The sequence below is a fragment of the Leopardus geoffroyi genome, chromosome C3, assembly GCF_018350155.1.
Source record: "Leopardus geoffroyi isolate Oge1 chromosome C3, O.geoffroyi_Oge1_pat1.0, whole genome shotgun sequence".
Classification (NCBI taxonomy): domain Eukaryota; kingdom Metazoa; phylum Chordata; class Mammalia; order Carnivora; family Felidae; genus Leopardus; species Leopardus geoffroyi.
The window spans coordinates 86,486,542-86,504,857 of NC_059338.1; the positions used below are offsets into that span (position 1 = coordinate 86,486,542).

The following is an 18,316-nucleotide window of genomic DNA, read 5'->3' on the forward strand; positions in this document are numbered from 1 at the left end:
TCTCTCTCTCTCTCTCTCTCTCTCCCTCTCTCTCTCCCTCCCTCCCTCCCTCCCTCCCTCCCTCGAATAAAATAGCTAGCTTTTTGTACAAGCTTAAAGCTGGAAAGCTAGTTTCCCTATAATTTAAAGCAGTCATTCTTAACCTCTTTTCTACAACAACTAACCTGATACATAAGACATCCTCCCCAACACTCATTTAGCAACGCTAAAGCAAGGGAATGAAGTTAATACACTACAGTAATTCTTATCCTTTTCCTTCCCTAATTCAGTCTTAATAACAAAGCTGCACCGTTTGATTGCTTTGATTTGGACTCTATTGCTTAGTCTCATCAATTTTATATCTCAAATCCATCCACTTCCCACTGCCACCACCCTAGTCCAGGCCACCACCATCTCCTGCCTGGACAACCACAGAAATCTCATCACCGGTCTCCCTGCTTCCATCCTGGCCCCACTCTGGCTGATTTTCCATATTGTAGCCGGAGTGATTTTGGAAACAGCACTGTGTCTTTCTTTCACTCTAAAATAACCAAGGCTTATTAGATAACAACTGCTTATTAGATAACAGCCGTATGAGACCATTCAAAGAAATCCTCATTTTGCAAGTGAGGAAATTCAAGGCCAAAAGAATATTGGAATCACCCACCCAAGGTAAGACAGAACTGAAGTCAGAAGTCAGAAATGCCCTGGCCTCATTTTAATGAGCCATACTGCTTCTCCCAGATATGTAGTTCATTCTCAATGTGTTAACAGAAGACAAATGCAATGACTCGGATTGGTCTAGAGCCTGCATTCAGGGCCACAAAATATTAAAATAGGTTGCCAGGAGAAAAGAGGGGTGAGAACCCAGCCTAAACTTACGTATTAAGGTTCACTCACATGTAGATCCTTGGGTCTCAGGATCCACCTTCTCTAGCCAACTAGAGGGCAGGGGCGGCATTCCAGATCCAAGACTATGTGGTCCACGTGGGGAGCGTAGGATTTCACTGGTTGGATGTGCAGGATTTGTGTCTTCCATGGTTTCCCGTGCACCTGCCGAAGAAGGGTGGCAATACGAGTTTCTGCAGATTCTGCCCACCTCTGCCACTCTGGTTTGGTGGCTGCTGGCAGCGTTTTTCTCCTAGAATCCCCGGTAGCTCCATTTGTCCCTTGGTTGGTGATAATTTGCTGAGGATAAGGCCAATGCTCCTTCTCCATTTCACTGCTTCCAAGAGGCTGGAGAGTCTTCCCTGGGAAAGATTCCACATTTTGGTGGATATGCAAAATGCCCCCAGCATCCTGTTTTAGCACCTGGCAGGCAATGGGCCAGCCTTCTTCAGAGCTGGGAATCAGCCCCAGGTTCACCCTGTCTGCAATGTTTGAGAGCTTCAGTTTTCTGTTATCCCCAAAGTGTATTTGGCACCGATCTGCCACTCCATTGATCTCAAGATTAGTTCTCAGGGCAACTACAGCATGGGGGTTCCACTCACAGGCGTGGACGAAGGCAGCACCAGCATGGACCAGGAAGGGCAACGTAAAATAGCCAATCCCTGCGTAGAGATCCACCAGCACCTCTCTGGCACAGGGCAGCGATGCCACTCGAAGCTTCTCGGTGATGTTTCCGAAGGAGAACATGCACTGGGTCACGTCAAACTTATATCGGATCCCATTATCGACATGCTCTACCCAGCCATGGTCGCCCAGCAGCAGAGTCACGGCTGGTGTTCGAGTGCCGTCTGGTGATACCCGCCCTCGTTTGGCCACACGACGGACGCCAAGGGCCGACGCAACAGTCTCCCAGAGTTCTGGTTCCAGATTTTTCCACTGCTTGGCTTGGAAACAGTCTTCACTCAGCAACAAGAGGTTACCATGCCGTTGCCAAGATCGGGGCAAATCAGCCTCCAACTCAGCTGACCACGTCACTCCCCGGCCCTCTACCCAGTGACTCACTTCAAGACACAGCCTTTGGGCAGGTGAACAACTCTGAGCCTTCTTGGAGGGAACAGGATCCAGGAGCTGGGTTACTATACAGGTGCTGCCTGGGGCCACACAATTCCTCAGCTCCCGCAGGTGCTGTTCACGGAAAGCCTCGCCCAGCACGGGTAGCGCCACGGTGCCATCCGGCATCTTTGCCACACGGTGCTGTCTATCCAAGAGTTTCTGCTTCTCGAGATATTCCCTGTATCGCTGGGTAAACCGAGGCTCAGTCACAACTGCGACAACAGCCGCGTTCTTCCCACCTTCCCTTTCCATGCTGCTGGTGCCCCATTCTCTCCGAGTCCCTCCGCGAGACTCACTCAGACTCCACTCATCAGGACCGGGATCTCCACCACAGCAGCAACAGGAAGAGCTGCGCGCACACCGCCCGCCGGAGCCGGAAGTGACGTCAAAATGGCAGGCCGGAACAAAAGGTTGGTGCGCTTGCGGACAAATGCGTCGCCGTTGCCGTGGAGACGTTGCTGCCGCCATCTTTGTTGTGGTTGACCATGCCTTGCTTCGGCTTAACGGGAGATTAGTTAAAACAAGAAATTCTCTGGGCTCGAAAACTTAAAATTAGTCGATATCCGCTAGAACCCTCGTGCACTCTCTTCAGTTATGCTCACGAATCCAAAGAGAGAAGTGCACTTGGAATGATGGGCTGGATTTGGAGAAAGGCATGGTTTCCATAGTCTCATGCTGCTCTCAGGTCAGTGTCAGTGGCCACGGTATTTGCTGAGAGTGAGGAGTCAACTATAGCTTCCTCATTCCTTTTCCTTAAGATAGTCGTCACCAACTCATTGTCCTACAGTATAAAAAAAAAAGTGTTTGGAAGTCAGAAGCATCTGAGTAAATCATATCACCTCTCAGAACCAGAAGCTTCACCTATGAACTGGGATTTATGTTAACTTTCTCAGATGATTGCTATGATTATAGATATATATAAAACGCTTTGAACAGTGGCTCGTAAAGAGTAGATACTCAAAAGAGATATATGGAATAAGTTGAACTGGTTAGATAGTAGATTAATAGCCCCTTGAAATGCTTTGATACAGCTAATGAGGACAAAGAGTAATTCCCCTACACCTAAATTCAAATGGTGAAAAATAAGAGTTGTAAAGAAGCCCTATTCATTCTACTTACCTCCGACCATTCTATACCAAGGATGTTGGGACCCAGAGAGGTTAACATTCATTAAGACTTCCAATTCAGGTCTCTCTGTATGGGAGGCACCAGGCTATGACTAAAACAGTTTCTTGTTTCTTGACACCTATTCAGTATCGATCAGAGTTGTTGTTGTCAGTTTTGTCTTTATGTTTAAAATTCAGATTCCATGGAGACAAAAAATTAAGTGGGACAGAGTAGAAGACCCTTTTGGTGCCCCATATATCCTTGGGACTCTCCATTCCTGTATATGTCAATCCAATGGCTTCTAACTAAAAGCACTTAGGTGTCTGTCTAATGGCTTTCTCTGCTCACCAGAATTGGCTTAGCCTATGTCCAGGGCATGCCAGAAATGCTGGAAAATTACTGCTATATCCCCAGTATTTTATATAGTTCCTGGTCACAGTCATTTCTTGGCAAATACTGTAGTAATTAAGAGAATGATTGATCACCAAGAGACTTGAACATGTTTGTACCCATTCAAGCAGTAATCCATTCCATAAATGTAGAATGATTAGAAATTCAAACAAAGAATTATAAACTAAGACTCCTTACTGTTTTACTTAAATGTACAGATGAAAGGTTAAATGGATTATGATACATCTTTTAGATGGAAATATTAAACAATGGTCATGATTATAAGAAATATTAATGACATGGTAAGTTACTCCTTTTGCAATGTTAAATTGAAAAATATACAATTATGCCTTAGATGATATTATTTATGTATTTTAAAAAGTTTATTAGGGCAGGATCTAAAATGTGAACGGTGACTCCCTAAATGTGATATAATTATAAGTGATTCCTTTTTCTTTTGTACATTTTTCTCCAGTTACAAATTGTATATGATGAACAAATGTTATCTTTATATCTTATAAAAATCTTTAGAAGATCCCCGAGGCAGCAAAAACATTGTTTTCTGGGTTCCATACAAATGGAAACTCCCTTTCATTTTATTTGTAGTGGGAGGTGATAAAAGTCATATCTTGCAAAGTGTTTTTTTCTCTAGGTTTTCCTTCTGTTCCAAAGTCAGTCTAACACCTTGCAACAATAATTAAGATAATGTAGTGCAGACTTTGACCCAGATATATCCTACTTTTAATCTGAAGTAAACAAAATATTGGGGGGGGGGGTAGATTTGAAAACTAAATATTTGAGAGTTAGAAATCATCCTTTAAAAAAGTTTTACAAATGAGCCCCACTTGTGCATGGCCACCTTGATCCACCTTCCCTCAAGCACATGACCTCACTTTCCCCACCACTTCTACCATGTGAACTCATTAAAATGACAACAAAGCAAAAGCAACCAGCAATGACGATAGTAAACAAGCTTGTAGACAACCCGTGAGTTCAAATGCAGAAGAGGATAACTACTTAGTAAAGGAGAAGTAGGTCACGGAAGTTAACTGGAGAGAAAAGGAGAGAGAGAGAGGAGGCAAACTTTATCACAAACTGCTTTTCCTGAAGTGGCCAGAATTATTTATTTCCATATGAATTAAAAATATCCATTAGAGTTGTTGTCCGAGAGACCCCAGCTGGAGATGAGTTTGTTACCACCTCTTATTGATGAGATGCCAACACGTGGAAGACCAAGAGACTATCCACCAGCTTCTTATAAGAGAGGCTGCCTTCGGTTGGTTAAGGGCTGTCAGTTTTCATGTAGGAAGGAGGTTCCAAATGGTGTTGGGCTGGCCGTATACACAAGAGCTTTCCTCCATGGCTTGATAGACCCTGGAGTCTAGAAATAAAGAGGAATAAGTTTGTTCACGTTCTTATTTTTCTCTTCCTTCTGTTCTCCACTTCACCGGCTTCACCTGGAATGCCTTTCCCTTCCCCTAGGTGCCTCTTCATTTGTTCATTCATTTTAGCATCACTTCTGCAATTTTTGAACAACTGTTTGCTAACCTCCCTCCACGGATCTCTATTCTGAGTTATACGTACACTCCCAAATACCTCTGATGCCATCAGTTAGGTGCTATTGGAGTTGCAGTTTCAAGTGTTTTGTGAGCATGGAGGAGAGATCAAGCCATCCCTCTCTTTCATTTTGAAGAACACGTTCTACTGCTTTTCCTCCTACCTCACTGAATGCTTCTTCCCATGGGTACACCTGTCTACCTCCTCTCATCGGCCCCCCTGCCACCATATTTGTTTCCCAGATTGATTCCCATTTGATGTTTCCCAGACACTTCACATTCAATACTTCCAAAATTGAACTCAGCCTGTGTTCCCCCCACTCCTCTTTAGCTCATGAAATGCCCCTGCCAGTCTATCTAGTTGCTCATGTCACAAACCTGAGACTTTTCTTTTACTTATGCCTCCCCTTGTCCTCAGCACTCACAACAAAGCCACCTCCATTTTGAATGGACTTTACCTGCCACACAGTTCCCCCAAAGAATCCCCTTCTCTCGGTGTCAGTGACAGTGCCCTAGACCTTGTCTCACAGCTTCCTGAGTGGACTGCACACCTTTGCTTATTTCACTGGTAACGTACTATTATTTTTACTCCCTTTATTTTATGTCAGGGTGTTTGAAATAAAGCCCCAAGATGGTAAGGAATTTTTTCATAAGCTTTGTTTTATTCTATAAAGAGTTACATGGTCACATTACAAAGTACATTATGCCATAATTGAATGTTCCATTAGGGGAATGGGATTTGAATAATTTATATTATGATACCCAGAGCTTGAGACTTTGTAATGTTTAAAATTGTAAAAATTCAAAAATAGCAAGTTTTTTTCTTTGCGAGAGAGAGAGAGAGGAAGCACAAGCTGGGGAGAGGAGCAGATAAAGAGAGAGAATCTTAAGCAGACTTCACACCCAGCATGGAGCTCAACACAGGGCTCAGTCCCATGACCCTGGGATCATGATCTGAGCTGGAATCAAGAGTTGGACGCTCTTGAGTCACCCAGGTGTCCCCCAAATAGCAAATTTTAGCAACATTTTTATTTTATTTTTAAAAATTTTTAAATTTTATTATTTTTCAGAGAGAGAGAGAGAGCGCACGAGCAGGGTAGGTGCAGAGAAGTGGGGGGGGGGGGGGACACAGAATCTGAAACAGGCTCCAGGCTCTGAGCTGTCAGCACAAAGCCCAATGTGTGGCTCAAACTCACAAACCGTGAGATCATGACCTGAGCCAAAGTCGGATGCTTAACTGACTGAGCCACCCAGGTGCCCCAACACTATTTTTAAATATAAAAAGTTCTCACTTTAACTCGTTAATAATTGCATTCCATTGTGGCCGGAGAACATACTATATATACTTTCAAGCCTGCCTTTTAGATTTATCGAGGCTTTATTTTGTGACATAGTATATGGTCTATCCTGGAGAATGTTCCACATGCACTTGAGAAGAATGTGTGTTCCACTGTTGGTGGTTGAGTGTTCTCTAGTTGTCTGTTAGCCTGTATCTTTTCAGCTTATGATCAGATCATTATTATATTATAATCATTATAATTAACAACCATAGTCTTAATTCAAAAAACTAGAATGCCTAAGGGCACCTGGGTGGCTCAGTTGGTTAAGCATCCTGTTCTTGATTTTGGCTCAGGTCGTGATCGCATGGTTTGTGAGATCAAGCCCCATGTCAGGCTCTGCACTGACAGCCTGGAGCCTTCTTGGGATTCTCTCTCTGCCTCTAACCCACTTGCACTCTCTCTCTCTCTTTCAAAAGAAATAAACATTAAAAAAAAACCCACTAGAATGCTTAATACCAAGTTATAATTTAAACACATGGTCCTCTCTTATTCCTCTGTACTCAACACACTCCCTCTCTTTGCTGAGCTCACTTTCATGACGGGTCTCACTGCCCAGAAAATTCCCTTCCTAAGGCCAGTCAGAACATCCTCAGGAAAGCCTTCTCTAACCTCCTATCCATCTCCCCAATAAGGAAAATACCTACCAATAATTCTCATAGCATCATGTTCCTCTCTTAGAGCCCTTTCCAGTCATATTTTTCATGTTGATTTGATTAATGGCTATCTTTCCACAGTGTGTAAGTTTCAAGGGGGGGGTGGGTAAGGAGCTAGGTTTCCCCCCATTATTGTATTTCCTTATTGTATTTATGAGGACCCGCCACATACAGTACATTCTCATAAAATATCTCTAGAATGAACATGTGAGTTTGTGAGTGCATGGATGAATGAACGAATGATGGAAGGAAAGAAGGATCTGCGGAAAAACAGTCTGTGGCCCAGGTGAGCGTTTTAGTTCCAAGTTGTTGCCACTAGATGGCAGCAACAACCAGCACCACAGTAGTTGCAACTCTGAGCAAAGTTCTTGGGTTTCTCACGGTTTGGACACCCTCAGGGGCCTACCCTTCTCCAACGGGCCTTTCTTCATTCAGCTCTATTGACCTTACGACGTGGCCAATCCAGATACATGAATGTGTTTGGCAGCAATTAACAAAACCTCCAAGGAACAGCAGCTCAACAGTGGGTGAGGAGATATGTATTTTTTCATATAAAAGGAAGTCCAAGGCTTGTGTAGCCTTCAGGGAACTCGGCAGTAAAATAGCCTCCTCCTCAGCCTTAGCGTGACCCTTTTATCCTTGAGGTGTCAATATGGCCACTACGCTTTTAGGCTCTGTGTGCAAACCAAGGCAGAAAGAATAGGGCAGAGCAAAGAGAAAGAATTGTCTGCCCCATGGACTTCCACTACCCCTCTGGGACAGAAAGGGGTCCCAAGGCCACCCCTGATGGCTGGGGAGGCTGGGAAGTGGACTGGCTTTACTTTTTGATTGTGGGGTTGATCGAGGACAAAAAAGGGAGAGTGAGCAAACATCAGCCATGAAGCAACATTCCTCTACACAGTAAGCAGGGGGGCAAAAACCCTGGAAACAACAAAGGGGCTCTGGACAGGGGTTGGGATAAAAGACGGCAAGTAGACATAAGAGCAAAGCCCAACATCTATGAAGAAGTTTTAATAACATAGTTCAGCTAAGAAAGGGCTGAGCTGACTCTTGTTGCCTTCATCTTCACTCTGCAAACTCTGAAAATTCGAATTTAACTAGGAACATCTTTTACAGGAAGTCCTTCCAGACTTCTCTTGCCTTTTCCTCCCACCTGGGATTTTTAAATTTTTAAAGCACAATTTAAAAAAAAAAAAAAAGATTTAAAAGTATTTTTTAAAGTAGGGTCCATGCCAAACATGGGGCTCGAACTCAGGACCTCAAGATCAAGAGTCACATGTACCACTAACTAAGCCAGCCAGTCACCCCAGATTTAAAGGTATTTTTAATAGTGACACTGAGAAAAATAATAAGTAACATTTACAAAGCGCTCATCAGGTGCCAGGCACTAATTTCAATGTTGTATAGTAATGAACTTTTCCAAGAGCTGGTTTTTTATCATTCATGTTCTTTAAAAGAGGCGATTAAAGTTGTTACACAGCTAGGAAGTGGTGCAGCCAGGCTTCATACCCAGGCCAGCTGACTCCTGAGTCTACATTTTTAACCATTACCCCGCACTGCTATCAAGCAAGCACAATTTGACAACACCAGTGTTCAGACGTCTCTAAAATGATGCAGTGTGAGTATGCGAGATGGTCTAGTGGGTAAGAAGGGGAAATACTAAATTTTCCTCCTTTCATTTTTTTTTGCGTCTCCTATGTTTAATTTCTGTATCTGCCTACATGTAATAAAGTACATACTATGTTAGCACTTTAGCTCTTTTCCAAGATTTCGAAGTAAAACACACAGCTACTAGAGCTGAGAGAAGTGCAGGTTAAAAGCCTGGGGCTTTTTCCAGAGGCTCAGTCTGAGTGTATTTGTATTACAAGGTATCAAAGACTATACTTTCAGGGATCATTTCTATAGTTCGGATTCCAAGGTATCTCCACCAGAGGGTGCTTCGTGGGCAAAGAGACTGGTGACATTTCCAAAGGGAGGGCTTAGGGATTTCATCACTTCCTTTGTCTGGCTGTAGTGAGGCCTCTGTGCACACACTCTCCATCTTCCTTCTGCCCACTGGATACTTTTCACTCACCTGGTTGGTCCATTTGCCTTTAGGCTTTGGGAAATCACTACAGGAGTTGACCTATCACAGCCCAGAGAAAAGGTAGAAGGGCATTCCTATCCCTCCTCTCCACCTAAACCCCCCTTATTCTTTTTTTCTTTATTATTATACATTTTTATTTATTTATTTTGAGAATGAGAGAGAGGGAGACAGAGGTGGGGCAGAGAGAGACAGAGAGAGAATCCCAAGCAGGTTCCACATTGTCAGCTCAGAGCCAGACGCAGGACTCGAACTCACGAACGGTGAGTTCAAGACCTGAGCTGAAACCAAGAATCAGGCGCTGAGTCACCCAGGCCCTCCGCCCCTCCTTATTCTTAAACTCTGCTTGGGCATCACTGCCTCCTACCTTCCCCCACCATTCTGCCTCCCTGTCCCTACCGCGCCTTCTAATCTGAAGGAACTCCTGCCTCCATTAGTGTGCCATTAAACTCTGTTCATTTCTCACGTGTGGTGCATGCCGCAGGGTACAGAGACCCACTTTACCAACAGCGACGCCTTCAGGAGCAGGGACCCACTCTCTCTGGCTCGGCACGGTGCCTAGGCAAGGGGGCGTGCGGTAAATAACTGTTAGTACAGAAGTGACTTTGCAGAGTCAGCTTGTTCTGCGTTCGGGTGACTAAACGTGTAACCATCGCACCCCGCTGGATTAAGGAGTGGTGGCTCCATCTACACAAGAATTAACCTTTGGACAGCATTAGCCTTTGAGTCCCTTTCCTGTTCTGAGAAGCAGATTTACTGTGATGGTAAGAAAGCTTAAGCTTCAGGCCCTATCAGGTGCATTGGCTCTTTCCAATGGATGAAGCCTTTGACAGTGATTTCACAGGGTCGGGTGTTTTTGTGGAATTTGCAAAAGTAAGAGGACTTAACCACAAACGGTTAAGATCACTGTGTTGCTCCGCGCCACCTTCCCCTCCCGTAAGGCGTGGATGCCGGCATTTCGGGGACTCAGTAGGTGAAGTTAAGCTGGAATACGCTTCGTTGGGTGTAGTGGGATACATTAGTGTGACTGCAGTCTCTTCTGTGTGTAGTTCACTTCTTGCCAGCGTTCAGGTTTAGGAATAGCTGCTGGAGATACTTCTATGGCTAGCCACTGCTTCGCCCAGCATCCTGACACAGAAGTACAGGACCAGGTGTCCCGTGGTGATGTGAGCATGTTCTCTGATGGTGGGCACTGGAAGGATATGAGTCACAGAGGAGAAACCAAGTTTCAAAAGTAAGGTGTCAGCAGCTAGTGTGCAGGAAGTTTCTTCTAAGCTTCAGGCATATATATATATATATATATATATATATATATATATATATATATATTTTTTTTTTTTTTTTTTTTTTTGAGAGAGAGAGAGAGGGAGACAGAGAGAGAGAGTACCTGTGAGTGGGGGAGAGGCAGAGGGAGAGGAAGAAAGAGAACCGCAAGCAGGCTCTATGCCCACCGTAGAAGCCAACATGGGGCTCACTCTCACGACCGTGAGATCACGACCAGAGTGAAAATCAAGAGTTGGATGCTTACCCGACTCAGCCACCCACATGCATCCCTGGCATGTACAATTTTAAATGGAAGATTCAGTTTTCAACAATGCCTGGTTAGTATTCTGTTAGGAATATGCTAGATAACATAGCATTTTCATTATAAACATGCCACACCTTAGAAAAGAACTTGGGAATAGGGTATATATTTTTTAAGCATGCTCTACACCCAACATGGGCCTTAAACTCATGACCCCAAGATCAAGACTCATATGCTATACCGACTGAGCCAGCTAGGCTCCCCGAGAGTAGGATATTTAGTGAAACATCACATTCAACACAAGTTCAACCAAGACACGTGCTTGCAATTTAAAAACACACCGCACTCATTAAACCGCGTGAATGGGATATCGAAACAAGAGTCCTGCTACAGGCCTGTGTTCTAGCCTCCACGTCTTAGTCATTATACATTCACCATCCAACCTCAGGAGTATCCAACGTCTCTTGTTTAGATCTCCTTTTGGCAGAATAGAGCAAGAGCATGAATATCCCCCAAGAAGAAACCTCCTGTAGGATAAGAACACAGAACCCAGAGTGAGAAGGAAAAGAAAAAGAAGCCAGACCGGCCAGCCGACGTGGGTAGCCCAGTCAGTACCCGCAGCAGGCAGGCGAGCACTTACCTGATGCTGAGGTCTCACTTTGGCCCCCCTGTGAGTTTCCGAAAGAATCTCCTGTCACTCAAGTCGTTCATCTTAAAAATGACAAATGGCTGGGGCGCCTGGGCAGCTCAGTCGGTTGAGCGTCCAACTTCAGCTCAGGTCATGATCTCACGGTTCGTGGGTTCAAGCCCCGCATGGGGCTCTGTGCTGACAGCTCAGGGCCTGGAGCCTGCTTCGAATTCTGTGTCTCCCTCTCTCTCTGCTCCTCCCCTGCTCATGCTCTGTCTCTCTCTCCTTCAAAAAAAAAAAAAAAAAAAAAAAAAAAAAAATTAAAAAATTTAAAAAAAAATGACAAATGGCTAATTTCTCTGACAAAACAATTTGATTTTTTGATCAAAAGGTTTTAAAACCAAGTGGTTGCTGGCTGAGGATTTTCCAAAAACCTAAATAAGAAAAGAAAAAGCCAGAGTCACACTCCCTTATGCCACCTACATCAATGCAGTTTAAGTCAGAAAAATTATAAAATTTTCATATAAAGTTACATGAAAACACACTTTTCACATAAAAACATTTAAAAGATACCAACACGACTTTGTTTCTTCCGCGTAAACCCAAGGGAGACAGTAATTTACTACTTGCTCTTAATGTCCCAAAGATGAAAAGAATTAAAATCCTGTTTTTTCACTATTCCCTACATTAATAAAATGTATACTTTTTAAATTAAAAAATTAGATGGCAACACACACATTTGAATTTACCAGAATTCTTATGTTTGTAGGCCACAAACTAGTGGCAATAATAAAAACAGCAAGAATGTCTGTGAAGTTGCATATTTTATACATTCCAACCACCGATAATAGAAACAACTGTCAGAGCGCCTGGGTGGCTCAGCGGGTTAAGCGTCAGACTCTTGATTTCGGCTCAGATCACGATCTCATGGTTTGTGAGATCGAGCCCCAGGTTGGTCTCTGCACTGACCACATGGAATCCACCTGGGATTCTCTCTCTTCCTCTCTCTCTGCCCCTCCCTTACTCATGCCTTGCATGCGTTCTCTCTCTCTCTCAAAATAAATAAACCTTTTTTTTTTTAAGTTAGCAATATGGGATTTCTTTTCTTATTCTAAATAACTAATTGAAATATTTACTTTTTAATTTTTTTTTAATTTTATTTTAGAGTTGGGGGGGAGGGACAGATGGAGAGAGAATCTTTTTTTTAAAGTTTACTTATTTATTTTGAGAGACAGAGAAGGGGGCAGGGGCAGAGAAGGAAGGAGAGAGAGAACCCCATCCACGCTGTCAGCACGGAGCCCGACGCAGGGCTCAGTCCCACGACCCTGGGATCAGACCTGAGTCAAAATCAAGAGTCTGACGCTCAACTGACTGGGGCACCCAGGTGCCTCTAAATATTTGCTTTGTTCCTATTTTTATACTTGTAATTTTGTGTTCTTTTTTTCATTGTTTGAGGTATAACTGACATATAACATTATATTAGTTTCAGGAGTACAATACAATGATTCAATACTTGTATATAGTATGGAATGATCACCACTAAGTGATCTAAGTCTAGGTAACATCCATCATCATACATAGTTACAAGTTGTTTCTTCTTGTGATGAGAACTTTTAAGATCTACTCTCAGGAACTTTCAAACTTGCAGCACAGCAATATTAGCTGTAGTCACCATGCTGTACATTACATCTGTATGACCTATTTATTTTATAGCTGGTAGTTTATACTTTTTGATCCTTTAAAGATGGTCACAAATTTCTCTTTTTTTTTTTAATTTTTTTAACGTCTATTCATTTTTTTTTTAATTTTTTTTTTCAACGTTTATTTATTTTTGGGACAGAGAGAGACAGAGCATGAACGGGGGAGGGGCAGAGAGAGAGGGAGACACAGAATCGGAAACAGGCTCCAGGCTCTGAGCCATCAGCCCAGAGCCTGACGCGGGGCTCGAACTCACGGACCGCGAGATCGTGACCTGGCTGAAGTCGGATGCTTAACCAACTGCGCCACCCAGGCACCCCACGTCTATTCATTTTTGAGAGACAGAGAGAGACAGAGCACGAGCAGGGGAGGGGAAGAGAGGAGGGAGACACAGAATCTGAAGCAGGCTCCAGGCTCTGAGCTGTCAGCATAGAGCCCAACATGGGGCTAGAAATTATGGACCATGAGATCATGACCTGAGTTGAAGTCAGATGCTTAATCAACTGAGTCACCCGGCGTCCCAAGACAGCCACGAATTTCTAAGCTCCAGGCCCCACAAAACCTGGATCTGCTGCTGGCTGTTCTGGCAATGCTCTGGGTTTGCTTGGAGAAAAGCCTGAGCTTACATTGCTCTCCTTCTCAGCTCTGGGCCCCTGTAGCATGTTTTGGGGTATGTTCAGGGTGCAGGCTGCCAACAGAGTTCACTCCTCTTGGCCGTGAGAGGCTCCGGACATTTAGCCACTACATTTGGGACAGGCAGTGTCCAATAATTATTATCTATAATTCGACTTCATTTTAAGGTTCTCTTCCTCCCAGCTGATAGGAAATTAAACTCATTCCTGGGGTTCTCCCCACGGAGGGTTGGGCCACGGTCTTGGAGACCCTCCCAACACCTCGAATTTTGACATGATTTCAAGATTATGCTGATGCTCAAGAATGGGGAAATGGGAGGTCTGGGTTGGCTGTGACTACCCTTGTGTGCATCTGCGAGGCTTCTTGGGGTCCCCACCACACTTGGAAGGGTCAGGGACTTTTTCAGGAGGTTTTCTGCATTCCCACGTGCCCAGACAAAACCCAGAGGCTGTTCTAGGCTGTAAGCCTGCTTCCCTCTTTGCTTCCCAGCAAAGTGGTTTCACTCTACAGCCCTACTCAGGGGAAAGAGTCTTGAGGGAGAGGAAGAGAGTCATAAGCTCCCTACCAAGAAAACCACAGGCTGCAGAAAACGGCTGCAGTGTCTGGTAACTGCACGTGGAGAACATTCAGGTGTTTGGAGCCAGCCTGGGTAAACAGTAGGAAACGTGCCAACAGTGGCCCAGGACAGCTCACAGAAGCACTCTAGGTGGTGCCTCTACACTTTAAATGGAAATCCTCTCCATCTCCTCTACTTCTGTTAAAGGCAGGAGAGACAAGGGGCCTAGCCCAGTACCTGCAGAGCAGGAAAAACTCTACTGGCTTTGTTTTACTACCAAATGAGTGTTAAACATGATTCTTCTTATTACCTAACCACACTTGCCTCTTTCTTCAGCAGGAAATGCATTGAGAAAATCTTAAATCCACACACATATGGTCAACGAATTTTCAAGGAAAGCACCAAAACTACTCAATGGGGAAAGGATAGTCTCTTCACCAAATGGTGTTGGGAAAACTGGATGGCCACAGGAAAGGAATGAAATGGATGCTTATCTTACACCACACACACACACATCAACTCAGAATGGATTAAAGACTCAAGTGTAAGACCTGAAACTTTAACACTCCTAGAAGGAAACAGAGGAAAAAGCTCCTTGATATTGGTCTTGGTAATGATTTTTTGGATCTGACACCAAAAGCACAGGCAACAAAAGCAAAAACAACAACCAAAAAAAAAAAAAAACAAAACAAAAACAAAAACAAAAAAACAAAACCTAACGTGCTTCTGGACAGCAAAGGAAGCAAAGTGAAAAGGCAGCCTATGGAATGGAAGAAAATATTTACAAACTGTATATCCAATAAGGGATTAATATCCAAAATATATAAGGAACACTTAATAGCAAAACCAAAACCAAATAATCTGGTTTAAAAATGGGCAAAGGATCCAAAGAGACATTTTTCCAAAAAAGACCTACAAATGGCCAGCAGCTCTGTGAAAGATGCTCAACATCACTTATCATCAGGGAGATGCAAATCAGGTATCACCTCACATCTGGTAAGATGTCTATTATCATAAAGAAAAGAGGTAACAAGTGTTGGGGAGGGTGTGGAGAAAAGGGAACCCTCGTGCACTGTTGGTGGGAATGTAAATTGGTGCAGCCATCATGGAAAACAGGATGGGGGCTCCTCAAAAATTAAAAATAGAACTGGGGCGCCTGGGTGGCTCAGTCGGTTGAGCGTCCGACTTCAGCTCAGGTCATGATCTCACATTTTGTGGGTGTGAGCCCTGTATTGGATTGGGCTCTGTGCTGACAGCTCAGAGCCTGGAGCCTGCTTCAGATTCTGTGCCTCCCTCTCTCTCTGCCCCTCCCTTGCTTGTGCTTGCTCTCTCTCTCTCTCTCTCTCTCTCTCTCAAAAAATAAACATTAAAAAAGTTAAAAATAGAACTACAATATGATCCAGCCCTCCCCACTTCTGGGTATTTATCCTAGGGAAATGAATTAACTATCTAGAAGAGATTATCTGTTCTCCATGTTCATTGTAGCATTATTCACAATAGGCAAGATATAGAGGCAATCTAAGTGTCCATCGACAACTGAATGGTAAAGAAAAGATATATTTATATAATGCATATATCATATAAATATATCATCTATAATATACCTACTATATTATATATTTTTGTATTATATATGATATGTAAATATATATATTGGATTATTATTCTGCCATAAAAAAGAAAGAAAATCCTGCCATTGGCAACAACATGGATGAACCTGGAGGGCATTATGCTAAGTGAAATAAGCCAGATAAAGTCATATACTGTATGATCTCACAGGTGGAATCTAAGCAAACAAACAGGTTGACCTCATAGAAACACAGAATGGAATGGTGGCTGACAGGGGCTAGGGGTTGGGGGAAGTGGGAGATGTTGGTCAAAGGGTACAAGCTTTCAGTTATAGAAGATGACAAGTTCTGAGCATCTGATGTAAGGCCTGGTGACTAGAGTTAATAATGCTGTTTTATACATTTGAAAATAGCTAAGGGAGCAGATCTTAAGCATTCCCACCCAAGGAAAAAAAAAAGGTAACCGTGATGTGATGGATGTGTTAACTAACTTGATTATGGTACATATGTATATGTGTATAATATATATGTATGTCAAATCATCACATTCTACACTTTAAATATATTACATTTTGGTCAACTTTTAATACCCCAATAAAGCAGGTGGGGGGGGGGTACTTAAACCCTCATGCTTCTGTGATAGTTTGAACAATTAATGAAACAATGAACATTCAGCAAGAAGCCACTAAATGTGAATTTAATTAAAACCCTCAAAAGGCTTCTCTCAGATCTTATCTACTTATCACATGCAAGGTAGTACACTGTTCCTAACCCTTGATAAACAACATGCAAACTGCTAAGCCCAAGGGCATTCTAACCACCTAGCCATCCCCAGGGAACAGGGACTGTACAGGAAATTCCAACCAACTAGCTCCCAGCCATTTACATACGCACAGAGCTGGCAGGAAACTTAGCAGTTTCTGGATTTCTCCTTATCTTCCTTATGAAAATTGGCCATTTTCCTATTCTTGTTGTTGTTGTTTGTTTTTGTTTTTTGGGTTTTTTTGCTCCCTTCACATTCCAGGATACTTCAACCATAGTTGATATTGGTTATATGACCACATCCAAATGTCTTCTAGTTCTCCAGATTATACTTTGACAAATACAATTAAGTTACAAATCCTAAGAACTGTTAAAGACGTTATCATCAAAAAATATTCTTGAGGCATTCTGAAGAATGTCCCAGAAACAAATGTAGTGGTTTGAATAGTGTCTTCCCCCTCAAATTCACATCCACCTGGAATCTCAGAAGGTAACCTTGTTTGGAAATAGGGTCTTAGCAGATGTAATGAGTTAAGGTGAGGTCACAGTGGACGAGGGTGGGCGCTCAATCCAATGACTGGTGTCTTTCTAAGGAGAGAAAAAGACACACGAGATGAACACAGAAGGGAGAAGGTCTTGTGACGATGGAGTCAAAGAGTGGAGGGAAGGGGCTATAAGCCAAGGAACCCCAAGGATTGCTGGAGCTGTCAGAAGTGAGGAGAAGAGGAAGGATTCTTCCTTAGAGCCTTCAAAGGGAACATGGCCCTGCTGACACCTTGATTTCAGACTTATAGCCTCCAGAACTATGACAGAGTAAACCTCTGTTGTTTTAAGCCACCAAGTTTGTGACAATTTGCTCTGACATCCCCTTGTATAGGAAACAAATATATACAATCTTCTGTAAAATAAAAACTATCTTCAACATTGCTCATTCATTCATTTATGCATTTATTCAACCGTTATTTTTGTGTGCCTTTGTGTGGGGGGCACTGACCAAGCATCAGGGAACATGTGGATTACAGATGAGTTTCTGACCTCAATGTCCTTATCAGACACACAGTAGGGTCAAGGGCTGGCTTCATGGATGTGCGACCGTGGTAGTCGCACATAGCCCTGGGCTTAGAAGTGCCCTAAGCTTGGTTTAATGCTCTGCTGTCTTGAAATTCTTAATTTTTAAATGGGGGATGCCACATTTTCATCGTGCAGTGAGCCCCACAAATTGTGTAACGTGTCCCCACTACAATAATTACAGAATCACTAACATTATAAAGAGGGTAAAGAGGAGAACCCATAATCTGAGGGAGATGTTTCTTCAGTAAGGCCGTGAGGTAGGACGATTTCCTTAAAGGAGGAGTTTGTTTGGAGACAGGTTAATTTGCCAGATGGTGAACAGAATGAACAAAGCGTGTGCAAGCATGAGAGTTTCAGCGAGCACGTGGGATTGACTGGACAGCTTAAATGGACTCTGGTAGTACTAAGCATCTAACGTACCACGAGGGGGTACTCAGGGAGAGGTCGACAGATAAATGTGGGTCAGATCTGGAAAGTCCTGTGGGCAGTGCAGAAGGCCTTGAATGTAGTCCAGAAGGAGATGGGGAACCATGAAAGATAATGACCAACAAGGGACAAGATCTGCTCTCCCAAGTCTGTTGCTCCAGGATTTCAGTTGAGCCATCCTGTGCTCAGAGATCCAGGCCACACAGATTTGTGTATCAGTTCTCACATGGTAACACCAGGAAAGGATTCAAAGAGAACTGATCCTCCCTTCTGGCATCTGCTGCTCTTTTTCTGAGTATGAACAAGTTATAAGAACAATAAAATGTATTCAGAATCTGTC

At 43.4% G+C, this 18,316-nt stretch overlaps 1 protein-coding gene and 1 long non-coding RNA gene across 13 annotated transcripts in view; one reads left to right on the top strand and one right to left on the bottom strand.

Annotated features, from left to right (window-relative positions):
• TRMT12 (tRNA methyltransferase 12 homolog) overlaps nt 1-11,412 on the bottom strand; it is a 35,482-nt gene extending 24,070 nt beyond the window's left edge. For 6 of the 12 annotated variants that reach the window (XR_006706226.1, XR_006706228.1, XM_045453721.1 and 3 more), the window contains exon 1: nt 880-2,761. Coding sequence is in view for 6 of the 12 variants with exons in the window: in XM_045453721.1 (XP_045309677.1) it covers nt 913-2,448 (1,536 nt within the window). In the remaining 6 variants the exon portion in view is untranslated. Of the gene's footprint in view, nt 1-861; nt 2,762-11,274 lie in introns of those variants that run through there. The other 6 variants (XR_006706230.1, XR_006706229.1, XR_006706225.1 and 3 more) reach the window with 3 other exon arrangements.
• Nucleotides 2,559-17,410, top strand: LOC123585487. Its single transcript, XR_006706234.1, has 2 exons — nt 2,559-2,665; nt 17,073-17,410. It is a non-coding gene; the product is annotated as an uncharacterized LOC123585487 (long non-coding RNA).
• Nucleotides 17,411-18,316: the final 906 nt, after the last annotated feature.